The following is a 20,415-nucleotide window of genomic DNA, read 5'->3' on the forward strand; positions in this document are numbered from 1 at the left end:
CGCGACAGGGACAAATTCATTTCGTTTGACTCCTGCAGATTTTCAAGCGAGAAGCATTTTCAGGCCCTTGGATGAGATCTGAAGGAAAACAAAACAGCTTGTCTTATTCAAACAACCCCAACAGTTTAATCAGTAGTAGCACCATGTGATTCATGTGATTGTGTGGCCACGGCACCCCACAAGTTTGCTGACGGTTGAACGATCCAATCAGTGTCTCAGGCGGCTCTTATATACTTTCTACTGTACAGTATATAGATATATTTGTTTTTCTTGTCAACATCAAATGTATACTAAGTTTTTTTGTTCATTTAAAAATATTTTCTATTGGGCCCTTTTAGCAACATGCTAACATCAGCGGAAGCAGCATGCCAACATACGTACCAAAAGCCTCAAACAAGAAGACATGCGGAAACACTGCAGACACACAGCAATCGGCGAGGAGAGTCATCACAATATCAAGCCACAATCAGCCAATCAACAGAGGTCCCAGCGCGTGACCCCGACCGACGGCATATTTTCCCATCCTTCCGACAGACGGCATACGTACTACGTATTTCCCGTCCTTCCGACCGACGGCGTATTTCCCTGGATCGTGCTTGATATTGTCGTAGGTTTGGGCGCAAAGGCGGTTTCTGACTCCAAACCGGTTTCCTCTACTTAGCCGAGACACGAAAGCTATCAACTGGCACAAAGTTTGTTTTGATACAAGGGCGCGCAGCTAACGTAAATACTACAGCACAAGTACGGCCTTACAACAGCAGCCCGTACGGCTGTCTTCAATGTAAACATTTATCTTGAGAGACGTCGCCACTGCGGCAGCTCCAGATGACGCAAGTCGCCGTTTTGCGCGCTTTTGGCTTGCGCAAACACACTTGGACTTGGGAGTTAAACATTTTGGGACATTACCAAGGGGCTGTATATTCCGACAAGTTCATCGATAATAATAATCATTCCGAGCCGGAAGGAGAACATTGGAGCGACGCCGCGGGCTTTGAATTGACGTACGCCAGGCGCCCCTCCCCTACACGAACCCTGAACACGGACAAGACCACATTGTGAAAAGTACAGCAAGACGTCGGAGGAGTTGCCAAGCTTCATTGGATTCGACATTTTTTTTCCTAATAAGGTGACTTGACGTTCTCAAGACAAATCAGACTGGCATCTGCGTGACTCCATCTAACCACAAGCTGACACAATGATAAACATCTCAGTAGCAACATTTGACGGGAAGGCGCCTCCAGAGGCACCAAACGGGGGACCGACCATTGACACTTAGCGCACCGCCCGACGTCGGAACTGGCCACCGTCCGGTCCAAAAGAGCCGCGTGGAAAAGACCAAAAACTGACTCCAGTCGGGACACGCCAGAGAGACCCTGTCAAGATGGCGGAGGTCACGTCGCCGGGTCGGGCGTCGACCGGGTACGGGCTTAGAGCCGCCGGTCGGCCGCGTCCTCTAGGGGTAGCTGGCCACGGCCTGCTTCCGGGCCAGTCGGCGGAGTTCCTCTCGGATGGCCTTGATCAGGGAGGCCGAGCTATGGGCGGAGGGTGAGGCGTCCTCGGGCAAGTACTCGGGAGTCGGGGAGGCGAGGAGGAGAGGCGGCCCCGACGGCTCCCGAAGCGAAGAGCTGGGCAATTGGAAAAGCGGCGAAGACGACAACTCTGGGAAGGACAGCGGCGCCTGGCGCCACCCCAAAGAAATAGAAAGCCACTTACGGGCGGAAACTCGGCTTTGCTCGGCTAGCGACGACCACACTCACGCTGCTCTCCAGGTCCAGGTCCCGGTCCGAGCGCCTCTCGCTCCAGGAGGAGCCGGTGGGTCCCGAGGCGCTGCGCCCCACGCAGGCCCCGATCTGGCTGGACAAGCCCACCTGGGTCAAGTGCTGGACGCCTGCAAAAGTGGCAAAACACGGCGATCAACTTTCCCGTGGAATTTGGGAGCCGAACAAGCAAAACACTTCAGCCGTCGGCACCCCATTGATCTTTGCAAGCCCACATGTAACTGAGGGCTTTTTCTCCAAATACAAGTACAAGCAGTGACTCCAAACGCCTTTGGCTCGGACGTGCGTGCGTGCATGTGTGCACGCGTACCGTACCTGCGCCGCCTCCAACGGGTCTGGAGGAGGGGGGCAGCTGTCCGTACTGCCCCCTGCTGGGGTACGAGGGATCCTGCAGTTGCTCGCCTCCTGAGCTCTGCCTGCGCCAGACAAACAAGAAAGGTAAGCACCAGACCAGGGGCCGGGTGGCCAACTTTAACTTTCGTCCGTCTCACCTCTGCAGATGACCTCGGGCCCCCAGGCCAGAGGTCGGAGAAACTCCCAGCTCGGCGTACATCTGCGGCGACAAGAAGTAGAACCAGCCCGGGGGCGAGCTGCGGGGCGGGATGTGGGGCGGCGGACTCACAGCGTGGAGGGGGCCATGGGAGGGCCCCACCGGGTAGGACCCCCACTGCCTCGCCAGGGGGAGGGCCGCCGGGCTCAGGCCTTGCGAGGACGGGGACACCAGAGCAAAGGCGTCGTCCAGCAGGGAGTGCATCTGCTGCCGGGCCTCCTCGATTGAGGGTCGCGGCGGCATGTACGGGGGCGGGCCCGCGCCGGCCCGGGCATCAAACACCTCGTCGGTGGGGGACGGGCTCCTCCCGGGGTCTGGGGGCAGGTCTGGGTCCGACTGACGAAGAGAACAGCCCACAGATAAGGCACCCTCCCCTCCCCATGGCCTGGCCTGGCAACCCAGCCACTTTTCTCACCATGTAGGCCACATTGTTGAGTCCTGGGTACTTCCTGTAGGTGGCGCCCTGGTCCACCAGCAGGCGATCCTGGTCGGTGTCCGGAAGACTTCCCGGTCCCGCCGGAGCCTGCTGCTGCCGCCGCGCCCGTGGGGAGCGCCTTCCTCTGGATGGGCAAAGCGCAGCACAAGCGATCAGGACGGGCTCCGATGATGAGTTGCAGCATGCCGGCAGGCGGGCCCGTTTGGCTGAAAGTCAAAGGCCCGCCCGCCACAGTTTGGCTGCTCCCCAATGGGCAAAGGGGCTGGCTGGCCAGCAGCTCTGGCTGCTCTGCGTCTCACCTCCGCCGCTGTTCCGGGGATGGGGTGTCGGGCGGCGGGACGCAGTCAGCGCAGTCCGCGTAGTCCGTGTGGTCGTGGGCTGAACCGTAGAGACGCTGAGCCACTTCGGTCTGGACCGGTCCGTCTCCGAAGGCGTCCATGATATCGTCCATGGACGGGAACTCGCACTGGCCCCGTCTCTTGGCGTGCTGTCGGAGTTTGTTCCTGCGCTGCTCCATCTCGGACTTGTGTCGCAACGCCACCTGCGGGAGAGCTGGGCCCAATTAGGACTGCCTTCTGGTCTCCTCCTTTCTCCACATCAAGTTCAGCGCTACTCGTGTTTTTTTCCCACAACTCAATGTCTCTGGCAGCCTTCTCATCCGCTTTCTCACCTCGGAGCTGACTTTCTGCGAAAGGGACGGGCTGGGCTGTGCCGGCGCGCCGGGCCGCGGCTGCATGGCCATCAGCTGCACTTTGCCGGCCGGACGCCGCGTGCCGTCCGACGAGCCGCCGCGGGAAAGGCGGTCTACGTGGTCAAAGATGGAAGACGATGACATGAGCTCATCTGTAGCCGTCGTGGCTGATGGAGGGAGGCGCAAGGTCACAAGAGAACCGAGCACCAAGCGCACTCATAACAAAGGAAAGTGCGAGCGCAAATGTTCCGGACCCCCCCTCCATTTGAAATGAGGGCAAAAGGATGAAGAAAAGATTGCAGGAAAAAATGACGTGATTGGCCGCTTACCGCTTTTGGGCGGCTTCTTCGGCTGCTTGGCCTCCACGGGCGCGGCGGCTGGTCCAGCGCTCTCCCCGGGCGAGTTTCTACCGCTGGATCGCTCGCTGCCCAACGAGTCGGCGTCCGATTGGCTGGCCCTGCGGAGAGGCGTGGTGTTACCGCGGACGTCGTTGGGAGCAAGTGAGAGGCGGGGCCCTGACCCAGCCAATGACGACAGAGCGAGGGGTTTGAGACTGACCTGGCGCGGTGACGCACGGTTCTGCCGCTTTTGGCCGACGAGCCTTTGGGGCTGTCTACGCCGCCATCGGCGGCAGCGGCGGCAGCGGCGGCGGCAGGTTCCTTGGCCGGCGTGGCTTCCTGGATCACCATGATGTCGTCCTTGCTGTGCTGGCCCAGGTGAAGTTTGGCAAAGTCGAAGCCTTTCACACTGGAGGCCTGAAGCTGAGAGAGGACACCGTCCGTGCGTGTCGCCAGGGAACCGACCTTTTGGGCCTTCTTACCTTCTGTCTCTGCTGGATGGTGTTGATGGCATCTGGCTGAAACTCCAACTTGTCCGAGGCGCACAGCTTCCAGTAGAGCAAGACAATGATGAAAAGGGCCAGCGAGACGGGCACGATCACGCCGACGATGAGCCAAACACTGCCGCTTTGAGTCTCGGAGGGTGGCACGGCTGCGCTCTCCACCGCTGGGGGCGGCGAATGGGAGAGCAGCGAGTGAGAGAGCAGCGAGCCAGGCCGCGGTGCAAAAAACGGGGAAACTTTCCTCTGGGTTGTGCCCGTTTTGCAAACTCCATTGACCGCCGGCGAGGGTGACTCACGCTGGGCCAGCGGTCTCTGGACTTTGTGTCCCAGGACGATGGCGGCTCGCTGGAGGTCCAAGCCGTTCAGGGTGTCCGCCGTCTCCTCCGCCGGTATCCGGGCGCCTCCTGGTCCCTCCGCAAAGTACAAGACCTCCAGGGGACGCTCCGGCCCAGACATCCTGGCCACCCGCACCACCTGAGACGAGCGAGCAATCGCGCCTTTCTGGGTGAGCCTCTGGCAACGGAGACGGCGGGCGGCGTACCTGCAGACTGCCGTTGGCCACGGCCGTGGCTCTCCTCCAGCGCCGCCCGCCGGACGCTCCCAGGCCTTCTTCCAGCAGCAAGGCCAAGCGGCGCTCCACGCGAGCTTGAAAACTTGGCTGGACGAAGATCTGATCGGGAACGCCGAGCAGGACTGAAAGCGTCTGGAGGTTACCCGTGGGCCGCAGACCCAGCCAGCGCGCACGCGCGAGTGCTCTCACCCGTGCGAACCCACGTGGACCTCAGGTGATGGGAGGTGTTGAGCTCGGGATAACGCAAAGCTGAAAGAGAGCGGCAATCAGTCTTCCGGCCAAAGGCCGACGCGTGACGGTAGGGCGCCCTACGTTCGGCGATCTGCAGAGCGGGAAAGCCCACGTAGAAGCTGAACTCCACTGGGCTGAGCTTCCTCAGGTGCTGGCTGACCTGGAATCCCGCCACGTATCCTCGCCCGTCCCGCACCGCAAACACGATGTCGACGGGAACCTTGAGCTCGCCCGCCGGCCTTGCCGCTCCCAGCGTGACGTTCAGCAGCTAGACGGGAGACTGGGTGTGAAAAAGGCCTGCCTGCCCGCCGGCTGGGAGGGACTCAGACAGCAAGTCGGAGGAGGGGGGGGCAGTGCCCGGACGGACAGAGGCCTCGCACGCAACTGGGACGGCGGCGGTGGCACTCACCTGCACGGCCACGGCGCCAGACTCTAAAAAGCGTCGGCGGGTTTGGCCGTACGCCATCACCAGGCCGCTCTCCACGCGCTCGCTGAAGTCGCAGACTCTGACGTCCACGTGGGCGGGGACAAACAGCAGCACCGTGTGGACCTGGTACCTGACGTCCGGGACGGCATAGAGGGTGGACACGGCGGGAAGCGGGCCCGAGAGACGTTGCGCTCGGCGGAAGGCGTTGACCACGGCGATGGCGGTGTAGATCAACGGTCCCGAGACCACGCGGAAGGCAAAACTGGACGGCGTTCTCAAGAACTGACCCGGGACAGACAACAGGCCGACATAAGCTCGGATGTCTCGGGGGCCGTGCCGTGCGTGCCAAGGGCAGACAACCTTGGACTGAACGTGTTCCGTTTGACTCGAGGCCTTTTCACACTGCACTTGGTTTCCTTGACTGGCGGGCGGGTCTATTGCGGGCACTCACAAATGGTGAGGCCGCTCCCCCTCCATCACGTCGGCGCCACGCGGCAGCGCTCCAACTGAACGCTTTTCAGGTCCGGCCGGCACGCCGTCGTGCCCTCGCGTGACCGACGGGTGAGTGGTCACTGAGCGCAGTGTGAAAAAGCCTTAACAAGTGCTTCGGATGAGCAGGCAAAGAAGAAAGCTGGCACGTGCTGCTTGCGTGTTTGGGTGGGGCGGGACGGGACGGGACAGGACGTGTACCTGGAGCTCCACGGAGCGGTTAAACTCTCGCCTCAAAAGGTCCCGGACCTGAGTGAAACCAGCTGCCGAGCCTCTGGCGCCACCTGGACGCAGCGCAACACGCGTTAGTCGGCTGGCGGTCAGCCGGACCGGACCCGCTGCGGGCGTACCTATTCGGACCAGGTAAGACTCAGGCTTGGTGACGTTGCACAGATAGCGTTTGACGGCGGGGGGGTGCGCCGCCCTGGGCGTGGTCGGCGGAGGCGCTCGGGTCAGGCTGACGGCCGTCCTCTCGGTGGCGGCGGTCTCGCCCGGCCCGTCCTCGGCAGGACGAGCCGGCGGAAGCGCCGGGCCGGTGGCGTGGGAACTAGGAGACCCCGGGCTTGGCCCAAACTCTCCCGAAGCAACAGTCGGTGACTGACCGGCCCCAGGGCTGGGGGGCGGAGGCTCGGGCTCCCTCCGCGGGGTGGCAGCGGAACCGGGAGACACCTCGGTCCGCACGGGGGGATCGCCGGCTTGCCCTCGCTCACGGGTCGGCGTGGGCGGGACGGACAGCTCGGGGACGCCGTGCTTCTCCTGGCCCTCCCGCTCGGAGGGGGGACGGGATCCCTCCTTGGCCCGCTCCTTGGCCAAAAGGTTGGTGTAGTATTCCAAACTGTTCATGTCGGGCAGCAGAAGCTCGGTGGGCTGCAGCGGCGACAGGTCCTCGGGGTCGTAGTCGTCGTCCCAAGCGGGGAAGACGTCCGGGGGGGCGCCGGCGGAGGGTGAAAAGAGAAGGCGTGCGTCCAGCGGCGGGGTGGGACGCCGAGGTAAGGCGCCGTCGTATGCGGGCGCCCAGTCGCCCCCTGTGTCGTCGTCGTAAGGGTGGCTGGGAAGAGGCGTGGCCGGGGCCAGATCCTCGCCATCGGGGAGCACGAAAGACAGCGTCTCCAGGTAGTCTCCTGAAGCCCAGGCCTCCTCCAGGGAGTTACTCTGCTCCCAGGGCGGCGGAGGGGCCGGGGTGGGCCGCTTGCGGGGGACGAGCGGCGGAGTCAGGCTGGGGGCGAGCAGGTCCGGCGGTCGGAGAAGCAGGTGGATCCCTTGAGCGCCCGAGTTCTCCGCCAGACCACTGCGGTTATCGCGCTGAGCCAGCTCTGGGCGGGGACGTGACAGAGTAGAAGAGCCTTGGGTTCTGTTCCAGTCTGAGACAAGAACATTTCATGTTAGCGAGGGAGGGGGGTGGGTTAGGGTGAAATGGCTCTGCGGCGGGTGGGGCTATTCATGCAAATAGGTGAGATTTCCGTGACCAGACGACACCATCGCGTCAGAAGCGGTCCAAAGCTGACGTAAGGTTTCCCCCGCGCGTACGAGAGCCCTGAGGCGGCCCTGTGCGAGGTTTTCACCATTCCTACCTGCGACGGGCCAAGTGGACGTGGCCCTGGAAGCCAACGTGGCGGCGAGCAGCAAGAGGACAACCAGGCTCCTCTCGGGGCTCGGGGCTCCCATCCTGCTCCCGGGAGCCCCCGGTACGAGCGGCCCCATCTTTGGACACACCTGAAAAGTCGACAATTATTCTCCACATACATCTCCAACCGTGATCTCCACAGGGCTCCCGCATTTAGTCTTTCTCGTGCACGGCTTGCTGTCTGACTGGGTCTCAAGCTGGCCCACTATGGCTTAGGCCACCGACTTGACCTCTAAGCTCGTCCGGAGCCATATATATATATATATATATTTTTTTTAGGTGCCATACGCTCCAGAAAGGCAAGCTCAAGACCCAAGCGGACATGCTGAGGAACGGAGCGTGCAAAGAAGCCACAAGGTGAGCGGGAGGACCGGCTTGTTCACCTTCTGAAGAACCGCTCATGTTGAATGGATGAGTAGGGCGATGTTTTTTTTTTTTTTTTATGCTGGCTATGCAAACAGTACACCGACTCCAGTTCAGTCCAATTTAGTCAATCAAACGATCAATGAGTCCACGTGACGGCTCACTGACCTGCACGTACCGGTACCGGCGGCGGCCTGCCTCACGACGAATCTTTGCACCTCGCGGCCCGCATTACTTCTATCCTGCTGGCGACGCCGATTGGTTTCACCGCCGACGTTCGCTGCTGAAAGATAACGAGGCCAGAAACGAGGCGAAGCGAGCCTGCTTTGGATCTACCTTCCATCCGACACGACACGACACGGCACGGCACGGCGTGCTCGCGACACGCCTCTCCGCCGGGAGGAGGACGAAATAACGAGGACGTGAGGGGAGGGGGTGGGGGGTGGTTGGCGCTTGGGAACGCGAGGGGGATGAAAAAGGGCGCCGGTTCCGACTGGCGTGAACATACACCTTCCAGTTGTGCAAACCACCGGAACACGTCCGACTCGAGGTGCGTTCACTGAGCCGTTACGTTTGTTGGACAATCCAATGTCCTTCGTCTCGGACGCCCCCACGCGGCGCGTCAGCCTCATTACAGCAGAGCAACGTTTGATGACGTCAGTGCCACGCTTCGCTATTAAAGTCCACTTTTCCATGGAAACGCGTTCAGCTGCTTGCCAGAAGCAGGTGCGCGGAATCTCTTAAAAGTGGCACACCGCGAGCGCGCGCGCATCGGAGCTTCACAATGCCGTCGCCTCTGCTCTGGGTTCTGCTGGCCGGACTGAGCGTCGTTTGTGGTGAGAAACGCTCTGCCGTGGGGCTGCGGTTGCACTGCCGCGCTGCCCTGCACACTTCCTTCCTGTGTTTGACGGTAGACGCGGGAAACGCAACGCAACAACAAAGTGGAGGCGAGCAGCAATCGGGGAATTTCGCGGGACTCTACGGTACGTTGCAAAGCCTTTAGCCGCGGTACACAGTCACAACACAGTCACAAGTCGTTGGACACAATTTGGCGTGGGCGCGCTTTAGTGGAATCGTCAAGATCGACAAGTGGAACGATGAGCAGACGTGCTCTCATGCTTCAGTTCCGACCTGCAGTCACTTGCGAGCACAGCAAATGCTTTTTTTTTTTTTTCCTGAACAAAAATGTGCGATTTTTTTTGTGGACCGACTTTCAATTGCATTTGCGAGTAAACGGGCTCAGCTCACCTGGCCGTACTTACTTTCTGACTTTGGGCTGTGCGTGCGCGTGCGCGTGCGCTCAGAGCTGGCAGGGGTGCGCCCGTTCGTGGCGCAACGGCATCCGGCGGACCCAGAGACGCGCATCATCGGCGGCCAGGAGACATGGGCGCACTCGTGGCCGTGGCAGGTGTCGCTGCTCTTCGCCACCATGCCGGCGTGCGGCGGCGCCATCCTGGCGCCACGCTGGGTGGTCTCGGCGGCGCACTGCTTCAGAAGGTGCCGGCCGGCCGTCGCTGCTGCGGCGGCAGCAGCCACACCGCTGACCTTTGTTTCTGACCAGGTACAGCAAAGCCTCTTTCTGGACCGTCCTGGCGGGAAAACATGACCTGGACGACCCTGACGAGCAAGGGGAGCAGGTGACGTTGGCTGGCGTTTAGCACGGCGGTTTGCTAGTTACCGAACGAGGCGCGTCAGGAGGGAGTGAGCCTTGTTGAAGGTTGCGGCTGCGCTCAGGCGGTGGGCGTGTCGGCCATCGTCAGCCACCACCGCTTTCACTCCGGCACCAAGGAATTTGACGTGGCTCTGCTGAGGCTGGAGCGCCCGCTCTCCTTCGACCGCTTTGTGCGACCCATTCACTTATGGATGGCACCGTTGCCCACGCTGCACAATTGCACCGTCACCGGCTGGGGCTCCACACGTGAGAGTGAGTGTATCTCTGACAAAAGTTCAGTTGACGGGCGAGACCCCAGCGGGTTTTCGTTTTTTGTCCCCCCACCCCCCCACCCGGTAGATGGGCCGCGCGTGAATACACTCCAGGAGGTCAACGTGACGGTGATGACCTCTGACCTCTGCCAGAGTTACTACAAGAGCAGGATACGGACATGCATGTTCTGCGCAGGACTGGAAGGGGGCGGAGTCGACGCGTGCCAGGTGATGTGTGTGCGTGCGTGCGTGCGCGCACCTGTTTGGCTGTTGACACGGGCACACGTTTGTTAGGGCGACTCCGGCGGTCCCCTATCCTGTTACGACGGCAGCCGCTACCGACTGGCCGGCGTAGTGAGCTGGGGCGTGGGCTGCGGTCGGGCCAGGAAGCCCGGCGTGTACACGGCGGTGCGAGAACACGCCCGCTGGATCGCAGGCGTCATTGGTATGACTTTGGCCGGGCGCTCCGCTGTCATCGACTCGCGTTCCGACGGTCCCGGTGCCTTTCAGACAACCAGGACGTGGCCTACGCCGTCAAGCCGGCCGAAGGTACGCCTCCGTTTGCGCCAGCCGGCGTCTGCTTCGGCCGCTGAGCTGAGCTGAGCTGAAGGCCACGCGCTGTGACGATAGAGAACCGGTGCGGCAAGCAGCAGAAGGCCGCCTGCCCGGGGCTTCCGGGCCCGGCCGGCCTTTGGCTGGCCGAGGACGGCGGGACGTGGGCGAAAAACGTCACAGAGGCGTGCCCGGGGGCGTGGCCCTGGCAGGTCAGCTTGCAGGCGAGCGGCACCCACTACTGCAGCGCGGTTCTGATCAGCCGCCGCTGGTTGCTGGCCGCGCGGCACTGCAGAGTCAGGTGAGGCCGCTGCCGCCGCCGAGACGGCTCGCAATTCACGGCGCCACTTGGCTGGTGTTTCAGCACGGGAGAGGACGTGGCCGTCTTGGGAGGTCACCATCTGGGCTTGTCTCTGTCCCAAACTGTCCCTGTGGACAAGGTCTTTGACTTGCCTCAGGAGGACGGCTTCCCTCCGAGACACGACCTCTCGCTGCTCCGCCTAGCTGTTCCTGCCAGACTGGGTAGGTCCCCCTTTGGTCACGTGATGCCTCAGGTCCTGACGCGTCCGGTCGGCAGGAGTCAGCGTGATGCCGATCTGTGTGCCGGAAGAGGACGAGGAACTGGACGACAGCTGGACGTGTGTGAGCGCCGGCTGGGGGGCCACGTCGGCCACGGGTAAAGTCCGCCTGCCCGCCGAACGCTCGCTCAATGCTCTGAAGCTCAAAGCTCTCTCGGCGCCGCGGCCAGCCGCACTCGACCCGCAGCGTCTGCACCACGCCCGCGTCGCCCTGGTGGAGCGCGCCCAGTGCCGAGCCCAGTGGGGCCGGGACCTGGTGGACGACGCGCACGTGTGCGCCCACGCTGTGGCCGGCGCCGCCTGCATGGTGAGGCCTCCCCTGCCGTCGAGCGGGCGCCACCGCCAGGTGCTCATTTGCCGCTCTTGCGCAGGGCGACTCGGGAGCGCCGCTCTTCTGTCAGAAGCATGGCACCTACTTCTTGTTCGGACTGCTCACGTGGGGCAGTCGCCGGTGCGACCCCGGCAAGCCGGCCGTCTTTTCCAAAGTGGCCGATTACCACTCGTGGATCGACGAGGCGGCCGGCGAGTGACGGAAGCGCCGAGCCGTTCCAAGCATTAAAGAACTTTTCACCATCTCAAATGGCCTCCTTTTTTGGGGTGGGGGCGTGGAAAAGGCTTTTTGTGTTCAAGGACGGCGCCTACCGCTTTTAGCTGGCCAACGTGCAAATCAATTGGTCTGACCTGGTCGTCCTCGTGGGCGTCAGCAATCGACCGCGTCGGTTATTTGGCGCCCTCGAAGCCAACGGGATGTCATCGCCGCGGTCCGGTGGCTGAGCGACAACCACCGTGTCTGCACGCCGCCGTCGGCACGCCGCCGTCGGCGCTCTTGTCACTTCCTCTCCAGCGCTGGCCTTTTGAGCCTGAAACCACACGCAGGCACGCATGCAGCTCTGAGGTTAGTTTTCACCTCAACCATTGTTTTCCCTTTCCTCCTGCAACCAGCATTCTGCCTGCCCGCCGCTTCCCATTGATGACGACGCATTTGCATTGTTTCTTTTGAAATTAGGCCTGTCGTTAGCATTTTAATGACTGAATAAGGGGGCAAGTATTTCTCTGATTCCTTTGTCAGATTCAAAAAACAATCTCCATCCCTTCGGTGACAATGGGACATGATTTCACACTGACTACAGAATGCGCAAACGTATCGATGGCGATCCACTTTCTGGTTTGGTCCGTCCGAAAGTCCACGAAAAGGGTCGATGTGTGATTTTCACAACCAAATTGCTCGTTTGCAAACGTTCTTCTTTGGAGAGAGCGAGAGCGAGAGAGAGAAAAAAAATGACTACCACAGCAGTCTGCTATTATTTACCGGACTTGGACAATTTGATAAAAAGAAACAATCTTAATCTAAAGCGTATGGATGAGCTGTCGCCTCAAGGATCAACTGGGCTCCAACTCATCGTTGCCGGCCGGGAGAGACGTACGGAACCGTTTTGGAGTTTGTGAAGTTGCTGATTCGGGGCTTGGAACAAGTCCGAGTCGTTTCACTTGCAGGCGTGCGTGTCGCTCATGCTCTCGCATCGGCGACATCGCACGTAGCAGCACCACACGAACTTGCAGGCGCATCGGTGGACGCGGCGCTCCACGTGCGTGTTGTAGCCGCGCCCGCAGCAGAGCAGCTTGCAGCCGTCCGGCCCCCCAGAGGTGCGGTTGCAGCGGCGCCCCCTGGTGCCCAACACGCCGCCACGACGATCCTCCACGCAGTAGTTGGGCGACTTGTTGACGAAGACCAACTGGTGCTTGTCCGGCGGGGGGCGCCCCGGCGCACCGGCTCCGGGCTCTTTCCTCTTGAGGCGCACGCTGCCTTCGTAGCGCTCCTTCAAGTAGGCGCCCACGCGGCCGAACGGCGCCATCGTCCGCCAGCACGTCTTGACGGCGCACGAGCCCGAAACGCCGTGGCAGCGACAGTCCGTCGACATGGTCGCCACCACCGCCTGGAGGGAGGACGCGGCGCCACGACAGGAGGGACTATTATGTGGAAAAGTCCTGATGGGTCAAAGTCAGCCAAACAGAAAAGGGTGCAAAGCAAAGAGAAGCTTGCTAGCTTGCGTGCGTGCGTGCGTGCGTGCGTGCCGGACCTGCCTGCCGGCCTCGCTGTTGTGCCGGTTCATCAGGAGGAGGGCGTGCGCGCGCGTCCTGGCCGAGGCGTTGACGGCGACGTGCGCCGCCAGGAAGCGCCGGCTGAACCCGGTCCCGTACTGGACGTGGTCCGAGCAACCGCCCCAGTGCCAGGCCTCCCCGGCCTCCGCCGCCCCCTGGAGGCGGGCGTCGCAGCCGCACTCGCTGATGTTGCCGTGGCTACAGAAGCGCGTGACGGCGTGCACCAGGCCGGCCGCCATCACCGCATACACAAACGCCGTTTCTTTGGTTCCTGCGCGGAGAAAGGGACACAGAGACAGAGACAGAAGGGCTCGATTAGTCGGCGGTCACTTCGGGGAAACATCCATTTCGGGCCGGTCGAAGCTCACCGCTGGTCAGCTGCTGCCCGAAGACGGCCGGGTCGCGGCCGGCGGAGCAGTTCCACCTCTCGTGTCGGAACTGGTTCTGGCACTCGCCGACAGCCAGCCGGGCCGCATCCACGATGCTGGGCGCCAGAAAGCTCCGCTTGAGGCACAGGTCGCGCTGGAGGCCGCTCAGAGGGAGCGAGTGGCAGCCGCCGTCCCGGGACCACCGCTCGCTCGAGCCCTCCGCGCCCAGCAGCCTTCGCGCGCAACACACAAAAGGCAATCAGAGCCAAGGCGCACGCGTCGTGCACGGGGCGCGCACGCGTCCAGCTTCAAGCCAAGGCGCGAGCGAGCACGCGAGCACGCACGCAGCCCTCCCAAGTTCCATTTTCGAACGTGAAAGCCCCGACCGACCGACCGACCGACCGACCGACTGACGCCCAAACTGTGAAAGTGGCCCTGCGCATGCTTTATTTGGATCTTTTCCCTGAGGGTCGCAGCCGAACACAATCAACCAACCGCCTTTCGACACATGCAACGGAGGAGACCAAAAGGCAGTGTGCAAAAGTAACCTTGCTCACAGCCATGCACAATCACGGTGACCAAAACAAAACGATTCCTCTAGCCGCGGATAGACGCTCTCTAATTGGAATCGTGATGCATATCGAGCAAGTATTCCGCCTTCGATAGTATGCCTGGCCTAATTCGATTGCATTTGTTGACATGTTTCCGCAGTGGTGCCCGAGCTAGCTGTTGTTCTTTCAGCTTGTTGGCAGCACGAGTTGATTTGCGACTTAAATGCAATCGGAGCATAGGCTCAATCGACCAAATCTATACAATGCATGTTTCGCTGTTAAAAGCTGCAATGACTTGAACTAAGCAGCTATTTGGAGTGCGACGCGTCAAGTAGGAAAGAAGAGCTCAGAACTTCAAATCGATTTGCGTCAAAACAAAGCTCAGTTGACTTTCATTGTTTTTCCAAAGGCAAAGCTGCTAATGAGTGGCACGTGCGTTAAGTCACCCACCCGAAACGGCCTCCACTCCGCGATCCTCCGACCCGACGTCGACAATCTGCCCATTCGCCAACCGATCGCAAGTTTAGGAAATGCGCGTGCACACGGGTACTCACATCCAGCTGGCCTGGCAGCACAACGGGCATACGCACAGTAGCACCGTGAGCGTGCACACGCGTAGCCCCGGCACCCACTTCGGCTCCGTCTCCATAGCCGCGATCCGTCCTCATGCGCGTCCGCATACGGCGCGCGCCGCCGAGGGGATCCTGGAAGGTCTGCTCGAGAGCCGCCGCGCCACCTACTTCGGCGGAGTCCACCAGTGACGTCACAGCCCGACCCTAATTGGACGGATAATCAGCGACCACGTGACGGGGGCGGATGTCAAACGCGCTCTTTGAATGTCATATTGGACAGGCCAAAAGTCATGACCAAAAAAAAGGCAATTATCCAATAAGATGTCAGAATAAACATTCTCAACGTGTGGATCTGACCTTACACGTTTAACGCATGGCTAATGCAGAGCACTTTGGCACAAGTCCAAAAAGCAACGTGTGACACACACACACACACACACACACACACACACACACACACACACACACACACACACACACACACACACACACACACACACGCACGCACGCGCGATCACTCGTCTGAGATGGATGGAAAAAGCCATTGTCTGAAGAGAACAAACTTCAACGTGCCAGATCACAAAGAAGACAAGGCAAACGCCGCCCGCTGCTCCTTCAAGTCTGGCAAAACGCCCACAGGACGCTCCGGAAAGGCTCTTCGCGGCTCGTGCGTGCGGCGAGGGCCAAAGGTCAAATTGAGGCGGTGGGCCGGCCTGGGAGCCGCCGCCGTGTCTGGAAGGACTTGAGAGGCGGTGGCCGCCTTGCACGCACGCGCGGCGAGCCCGAGCCCGGCGGCGGGGGCTCGCCGTCTTTCTTGTCGGCCTTCGGCGTGGCGACGACACATTCCGCACGCCGGCGCCGCACATCGCGACAAAGTGAGACAAGAAAACTTGACAGGGATTTTCTTGTTCGTACCAGAGTTGGGCCAAGCCTTCAAAGGCAGAACGTACGCAGGCAGGCAGGCAAGCAGGCCGGCACATTTTCTGAGCCCGGCCGGGCCGGGCCTTCTTCGAAGCGCAGTGCAGTGCGCGCACACGCATGCATGAGGCCACGCACGCAGGCTCATAGGCCCTCTGCCAACAGCATGCCCTCAACGGGACACCAGAAAGCGGGCGCCACTCACTTGGAGGAAGCCGCAGGTCACGTGATCGCCAAACACGGGCAGGCTGGGTGGAGCCTCACGCCACACATGTACGGTGTAGACGCCGGGGGGTCCGGCACAGCGTCCGTCAGCAGGATGTCCACGTGGCCCGGGACCAGGGGGATGCGGGACACCCTGCGCACACACCAAACCGTCGTTTGGAGACGCCGTCGTCGTCTTAACTGGGCCGGCTGCGACACGCTTTCTCCATGGTCTCGGCGTGCAGTGCACGCGAAGCACCAATGTGCCACGTGGGGGCTGAAGGTGGGGCTCAGCATCAAGGGGGGGCCGGTTGGTGCTCCTCCCCCTGAGCCAGTGGCCGCGGTGTGCCAATTCGTGTTGGTGACGTCGCAGAGGCCTCCGACCCGCTTCCTGCATGGTGACGGCCAAGCGGACGTCCGCAGCCGCACAGGTGCATGCGGATGTCGCGCTCTATGCCGCCGGCCAACGTGATTCCTTCGAGTGACTTGCCTTGACGGCACCGACGTCATCGCTTTCTTTTCCCTCTCTCTCAACAATCAACTTGAGGACGACGAGTGCTTTTCCCTCGCCGGCAAACCGTGCAAGGCAGCGGCGACGATCAGCTTGCGGCCGTCGGCAGCCGGTCGGTCGGGCTTGCGCTTGGTCCGGTGGATCGTGACGTCGCGCCGCGCCAGGTTGCTCCGGGACTCGACGGGCTCTGTGCCGTCCGTGTAGGCTTCAGTAGAAAAGGGAGATGGCCACGGCAAACAAGAGCAGCTACAGGCCGGAAAGGGCCCGGCGACGGCGGCGGCCCAGCATCTTCTTTGGCCTTGGTCAAATGAGCACGCGTGGAGTAGAAAGCGCACGCACGGCCGCCAGTGACGTCCCCGGGCAGACCGCAGCCCCCAAAAGATGTAGGTGGCGGATCGTGAAAGGTTTTTTTCTCTTCTTCCTTCTCGTGAGCTATTCTGTTGGCGCGGTGGAGGAAACTTTGTGAGTGAGAAGGTGGGCGCGCTTCCCCCCAACTGGAACGCGCACACCAATGGCACACACGGCACACGCGGACCTGAGACACGCAAGTCTTGAACCGGAGGGGGGGGGGGGGGAGTGACGGGACAGAATGAAGGTAAAAGAAAGGACAGACCAGGTGGACGTGTGTGTGTTTTGCTGAGAAGAAAAGTTTACTCTTGTTAAAAACACAAGTGGTGCAGCGGCAGCGTGGCGCGGAGCAGCGGCGGCGTGGCGTGGCACGGAGCGGAGCGGAGCAGCAGCGCCGTCTACTTGTGTCTGCTTCCGCGTCGTTTCATGGCGGCCGTGCACTGAGGACAGTACCACTTCCCTTTGGGGGCTTCGCTCAGACCCACGCAGCCGTAGTGGAACCACTCGATGGGACACTGCAAGACGCAACGCAGCACGCGCACACGCACAAACACTAACGTCACACGCACGAGCCGAGAACCGAATTCTTCCTTTCCTTTGCAGAGCAAGCGGGCCCGCGTTACTTACGTCTGTGTTGTCGCAGCCCACCATCTCCCCGTAGGAGACCTGCAATCAAGCCATCGGCGGGTCAGCCACACACTACACGACCATACAGAGCGGCCACGAGGACACGGCGCCACCTGGTTGCAGATGCAATAGCGCGGCTCGTTGGGGTCGTAGGTCCAGTCCACTTGGCCGCCGGCCTCGGCCTCGGGCAGCACCGACGCCTGCTGGGAAAGTTCCTGAGCCAACGCGGACGAGGACGAGCACGACGACAGCGACGACGAGGACGAGGACGAAGACGACTGATGGTTGGAAGACTTCACGCTGCTTCTGGAGAAACCGGGGAGCACCACAAAAAAAAGCCCAACATGAAGAGAACGGCTTTTGCTTCACTCGTCCCCTTTTCTGACAGCCATTTTGTCTTACTTGGACTTGCGGCCTCGAGTATCCGAGGCGACGGCGGCCGGAGCCAGCGTCTGCGTCAGGGTGGACGCCAGCGCGGAAGACGGATACGGAGAAGCCTCGCGGGAGAGTGAGAAGTCTCGGCTCAGCTGGAAGTCGTTGTTCTTGATGGCCTCGTAGCTGGCCTTCAAACTGGACGTCCGCCGACCCTCCTTCATCTGGCGGTGGCGGCGGCGACATCATTACCGTTACGGCATCCCACTCCAAACGGCCAACCGCGTGCGTGGTCCTTTCCAAACGCCCCCCTCCCCTCCCCTCCCCTCCGCCATCTGACCTGAGCGGTGGCCTGCACGGCCTGCGCGGCAGCCATGCTGATGGCGCCGGCTCCGGCGGCGGGTCCGGCGGGCAGGGAGCTCAGGCCGTAGGAGGTCAAAGGTTGCGAAGAACTGACGCCATAGATGCTGTTGGCGGTGGATGAGCAGGATGAAGTCATGCTGTTGCTACGGCAACCTGCGCCAAACACGGGGAACGGGTGAGAGGCGAAGAGGGCGGCCGGCGCGCATCGAGCAAGTTTTGGCTTTTGATTTTCCGCCGTACCAGGCACGTTCTCCTTGCAGGCGTCCGACGTCAACGTGGACAGCAAAGCTTCCGACTTGAACTTCTTTTCCGGCACGTGTTCCGTCGTGTGGTGCGCCGAAGCACTGTACCGCCGCTCTGTCGCCGCGGAAACCAAAATGAGGGCACCGAGAAGAGGGTGGCGGCTGCAGTGGCGAGACGACGGGGCTCAACTCACTTTCGACGACAGCGTGAGAGTGGACGTGGTGGTTGTTGACGGGCTGAGACGGGCCGTCCATCTCCAGAGAGCCTGTGGGACGAGCGTGCTCAATGTGACAGGGTGGCAGGCGGGCGGCAGGCGGGCGGGCGGGCGGGCGGAGCGGCGGGCTCACTCACGTCTCTCCAGGATCTCGGTGATGCCGGCGTTGTCGGCCTCCAGCTCCATTTTGAACTTGGCCAACTCCTGATCCAGCTTGCGCAGGTGCCGGTCCACCTGGGCAGAGCAGCAGGGACGGCTAGCGTCCGCGACTTCCCGAGCGAGCGAGCGAGCGAGCGAGCGAGCTAGCGAGGAACTCACCAGATCGTAAATCTGATTGGCCAGTTGCACTTTCTCATCTGCATCTTCCAGAGCTTTGAAATAATCCTGAACACAAGCACCATGGTAGCATCATGTCAGGGATAGAATATCTGCGCCCCTTTTGCCGCCCCCAATCAATAGCCGGCCGGCCGAGCCGGCTACCGCCGCGCTACGTAACTCGCTCGAGAGCACGCCGCGTGACTTCCTTTGATTTGGGGCGCAGGTGTCGCGGCAGGGAAAAAAGCTGCTCGCTGAGCTGTGCCGTCAACACATCTGACCTTCTTGATGACCTCCATCTGCTCCTCTCGCCACTCTGGTTTGTTCTTCTTGGCGTTGACAAAGAAGTCCGTGACCTTCTGCTCCAGTTGGTCGGTGGCATCTGAACACGGCAGCAAAACACGTTAGCTCGGGCGAGGCTCTCATGGAATAGAGCGCGCTGACGAGGGTGCGGTGGAGTGCCGCATCGTGGATAAGGCGAGACCCCCCCACACGTCTCACGACACACTTTTATTCTTTGGCTTTCGACTGGCTTCCCTGTTTTGGTGGACCTCACCCAGTATTTTTGTCATTTTGGCCATGACTTTCTGCTCCCTGACCCTACTTTTGTGTTCACCCTGCTTTGGCTTGGACTGTTTTTGTCCCAAAGTTCTCTCCTCGCTTTCTTTCCTAGCATTTATGTCCAGCCCTTGCTTTTCCAAAATGTGTTTTGCCCTCTGCTAGCTTTGCTCGCTAAATGTATTCTCTTCAACCACTGCTCCTAGCTGTGACTGGTTTTCCTCCATTAGCTTTTTCCCTGGTCTCTGCTGTCATGTACTACTTTTGTCCTCCGCTAAGATATTCCTCCTCAACTGGCGCAGTCTTGCACTCTTTGTATCCACAATTAGGCTGGTCGCGATTTCTTCTCCCTCCTCCAGCTGCTCTGCTTGCGTCTCCAAAGCACACAACACGGGCGCTATCACGAGCGTCAATAAACCCTGCATGCATGTGCTGTGCGATGCGGTGTAGGCGTTCCAACGTACTTTGGACCTGCAGGTCCATCTCTCTCATTTCCGTAAACCTGTCGCGGAGATCCATGGGAAGCTGCTCGATCACTGAAAAGAGGAAAAGGGGGGAATGGGAGGCGAGGCGAGGGGGTGGGGTGCGGTGGGATGAGGTGGTGGGGTGAGGGGTGTAAATGGTTACCGCGCTAGCTCGGCTAGGCTAACAGGCGGACAAACACAAAGCGGCGGCTGAGGGGACACATTTGCGTCCAAAGCGCTCACTGTGCCGCATCACATGATTCCAAATGAACTCATACTCACTCTCCAGATAATCTTCTAGGTACAACATGTCGACAAATAAAAGGAGCTTGAACGCGTTTATAGGTACTAGTGACTTCTTTCAAGATGGCGCCGTCGTCCGCTTTCTTCTTCTTTGACTTTTGATTGCACAGCAGGCGTAGCGTTGTACTTTGCTGCTCTCTTTGGCAGAATGTCGCATTACATTTACATATTCCACCCATTCCTTTCCCGGCACGGCCTGTTCATCGCGTATGTGCGTGCGTGTTTGGCACTGGTCTGGTTTCACTCAAAAGACCGAAAATCATCACCATCACCATTCCCACTGATAACCAGCATGCGCCTTATTTTTGCCTGAGACTGCAATGGAGTTGA

At 60.7% G+C, this 20,415-nt stretch overlaps 4 protein-coding genes across 14 annotated transcripts; 1 reads left to right on the forward strand and 3 right to left on the reverse strand.

Moving 5' to 3' along the window:
• Nucleotides 1-98: 98 nt before the first annotated feature.
• On the reverse strand, nucleotides 99-8,811 carry LOC148378925 (UPF0606 protein KIAA1549-like). 4 transcript variants are annotated; one of them, XM_088367157.1, is made up of 20 exons: nucleotides 8,170-8,805; nucleotides 7,586-7,727; nucleotides 6,365-7,375; nucleotides 6,216-6,298; nucleotides 5,508-5,807; nucleotides 5,180-5,366; nucleotides 5,057-5,116; nucleotides 4,838-4,989; nucleotides 4,593-4,770; nucleotides 4,276-4,460; nucleotides 4,014-4,216; nucleotides 3,785-3,912; nucleotides 3,435-3,568; nucleotides 3,064-3,305; nucleotides 2,744-2,888; nucleotides 2,401-2,664; nucleotides 2,270-2,331; nucleotides 2,094-2,194; nucleotides 1,758-1,888; nucleotides 99-1,678 (listed from the first exon to the last, which is right to left on the reverse strand). In XM_088367157.1, exons 2-20 carry the CDS (start codon nucleotides 7,713-7,715, stop codon nucleotides 1,454-1,456), a joined length of 3,921 nt encoding a protein of 1,306 aa, XP_088223283.1. In that variant the 5' UTR covers nucleotides 7,716-7,727; nucleotides 8,170-8,805; the 3' UTR covers nucleotides 99-1,453. The 4 variants fall into 4 exon arrangements, 3 of the variants coding, with proteins under 3 accessions (XP_088223283.1, XP_088223282.1, XP_088223281.1); XM_088367156.1 differs by having other exon boundaries at nucleotides 3,435-3,622; nucleotides 8,180-8,804; XM_088367155.1 differs by having other exon boundaries at nucleotides 3,435-3,622; nucleotides 8,170-8,803.
• On the forward strand, nucleotides 8,640-11,634 carry ovch1 (ovochymase 1). The gene is made up of 13 exons (XM_088367254.1): nucleotides 8,640-8,837; nucleotides 8,916-8,984; nucleotides 9,306-9,498; nucleotides 9,563-9,638; nucleotides 9,736-9,925; nucleotides 10,013-10,152; nucleotides 10,219-10,369; nucleotides 10,435-10,473; nucleotides 10,555-10,777; nucleotides 10,841-10,998; nucleotides 11,054-11,152; nucleotides 11,225-11,361; nucleotides 11,426-11,634. The coding sequence occupies exons 1-13, from the start codon at nucleotides 8,786-8,788 to the stop codon at nucleotides 11,582-11,584; spliced, it is 1,686 nt and encodes a 561-aa protein (XP_088223380.1). The 5' UTR covers nucleotides 8,640-8,785; the 3' UTR covers nucleotides 11,585-11,634.
• Nucleotides 11,635-12,344: 710 nt separating this feature from the next.
• Nucleotides 12,345-16,298, reverse strand: wnt16 (wingless-type MMTV integration site family, member 16). Of its 7 annotated transcripts, none has more exons than XM_088367203.1 (5): nucleotides 15,769-16,292; nucleotides 14,524-14,849; nucleotides 13,523-13,755; nucleotides 13,137-13,425; nucleotides 12,345-13,040 (listed from the first exon to the last, which is right to left on the reverse strand). In XM_088367203.1, the coding sequence occupies exons 1-5, from the start codon at nucleotides 16,162-16,164 to the stop codon at nucleotides 12,539-12,541; spliced, it is 1,746 nt and encodes a 581-aa protein (XP_088223329.1). In that variant the 5' UTR covers nucleotides 16,165-16,292; the 3' UTR covers nucleotides 12,345-12,538. The 7 variants fall into 7 exon arrangements, with proteins under 7 accessions (XP_088223329.1, XP_088223328.1, XP_088223333.1 ...); XM_088367202.1 differs by having other exon boundaries at nucleotides 12,345-13,022; nucleotides 13,133-13,425; XM_088367205.1 differs by having other exon boundaries at nucleotides 12,731-12,988; nucleotides 15,769-16,298.
• Nucleotides 16,299-16,905: 607 nt separating this feature from the next.
• ing3 (inhibitor of growth family, member 3) lies at nucleotides 16,906-20,225 on the reverse strand. 2 transcript variants are annotated; one of them, XM_088367302.1, is made up of 12 exons: nucleotides 20,065-20,225; nucleotides 19,783-19,854; nucleotides 19,042-19,142; nucleotides 18,764-18,829; nucleotides 18,583-18,679; nucleotides 18,425-18,496; nucleotides 18,229-18,345; nucleotides 17,966-18,141; nucleotides 17,656-17,849; nucleotides 17,367-17,559; nucleotides 17,254-17,292; nucleotides 16,906-17,141 (listed from the first exon to the last, which is right to left on the reverse strand). In XM_088367302.1, the coding sequence occupies exons 1-12, from the start codon at nucleotides 20,090-20,092 to the stop codon at nucleotides 17,025-17,027; spliced, it is 1,272 nt and encodes a 423-aa protein (XP_088223428.1). In that variant the 5' UTR covers nucleotides 20,093-20,225; the 3' UTR covers nucleotides 16,906-17,024. The 2 variants fall into 2 exon arrangements, with proteins under 2 accessions (XP_088223428.1, XP_088223427.1); XM_088367301.1 differs by having other exon boundaries at nucleotides 17,966-18,345.
• Between the last annotated feature and the right edge of the window lie 190 nt (nucleotides 20,226-20,415).

This window comes from Syngnathus floridae, chromosome 22, assembly GCF_059516105.1.
Source record: "Syngnathus floridae isolate MCC-2025c chromosome 22, RoL_Sflo_1.0, whole genome shotgun sequence".
NCBI lineage: Eukaryota > Metazoa > Chordata > Actinopteri > Syngnathiformes > Syngnathidae > Syngnathus > Syngnathus floridae.

Bases quoted from the DNA above. Each gene is read 5' to 3' on its own strand.
- ovch1 (XM_088367254.1), top strand. From the start codon at position 8,786: ATGCCGTCGCCTCTGCTCTGGGTTCTGCTGGCCGGACTGAGCGTCGTT. The intron at 9,926-10,012 runs GTGAGTGTATCT...CCCACCCGGTAG, and splicing joins CTGGGGCTCCACACGTGAGA to ATGGGCCGCGCGTGAATACA. The intron at 10,474-10,554 runs GTACGCCTCCGT...CTGTGACGATAG, and splicing joins CGCCGTCAAGCCGGCCGAAG to AGAACCGGTGCGGCAAGCAG.
- wnt16 (XM_088367202.1), bottom strand. From the start codon at position 16,164: ATGCAGGAAGCGGGTCGGAGGCCTCTGCGACGTCACCAACACGAATTG. The intron at 14,850-15,768 runs GTGAGTGGCGCC...CCGTCCAATTAG, and splicing joins TGACCTGCGGCTTCCTCCAA to GGTCGGGCTGTGACGTCACT. The intron at 13,426-13,522 runs GTGAGCTTCGAC...TTCTCCGCGCAG, and splicing joins CGGGCAGCAGCTGACCAGCG to GAACCAAAGAAACGGCGTTT.
- LOC148378925 (XM_088367156.1), bottom strand. From the start codon at position 7,715: ATGGGGCCGCTCGTACCGGGGGCTCCCGGGAGCAGGATGGGAGCCCCG. The intron at 5,117-5,179 runs GTAGGGCGCCCT...GCTCTCTTTCAG, and splicing joins CGCTCTGCAGATCGCCGAAC to CTTTGCGTTATCCCGAGCTC. The intron at 3,913-4,013 runs GTCAGTCTCAAA...GCCTCTCCGCAG, and splicing joins ACCGTGCGTCACCGCGCCAG to GGCCAGCCAATCGGACGCCG.
- ing3 (XM_088367301.1), bottom strand. From the start codon at position 20,092: ATGTTGTACCTAGAAGATTATCTGGAGA. The intron at 19,143-19,782 runs GTACGTTGGAAC...TGCCGTGTTCAG, and splicing joins GATGGACCTGCAGGTCCAAA to ATGCCACCGACCAACTGGAG. The intron at 18,346-18,424 runs GTGAGTTGAGCC...CCGCGGCGACAG, and splicing joins CTCTCACGCTGTCGTCGAAA to AGCGGCGGTACAGTGCTTCG.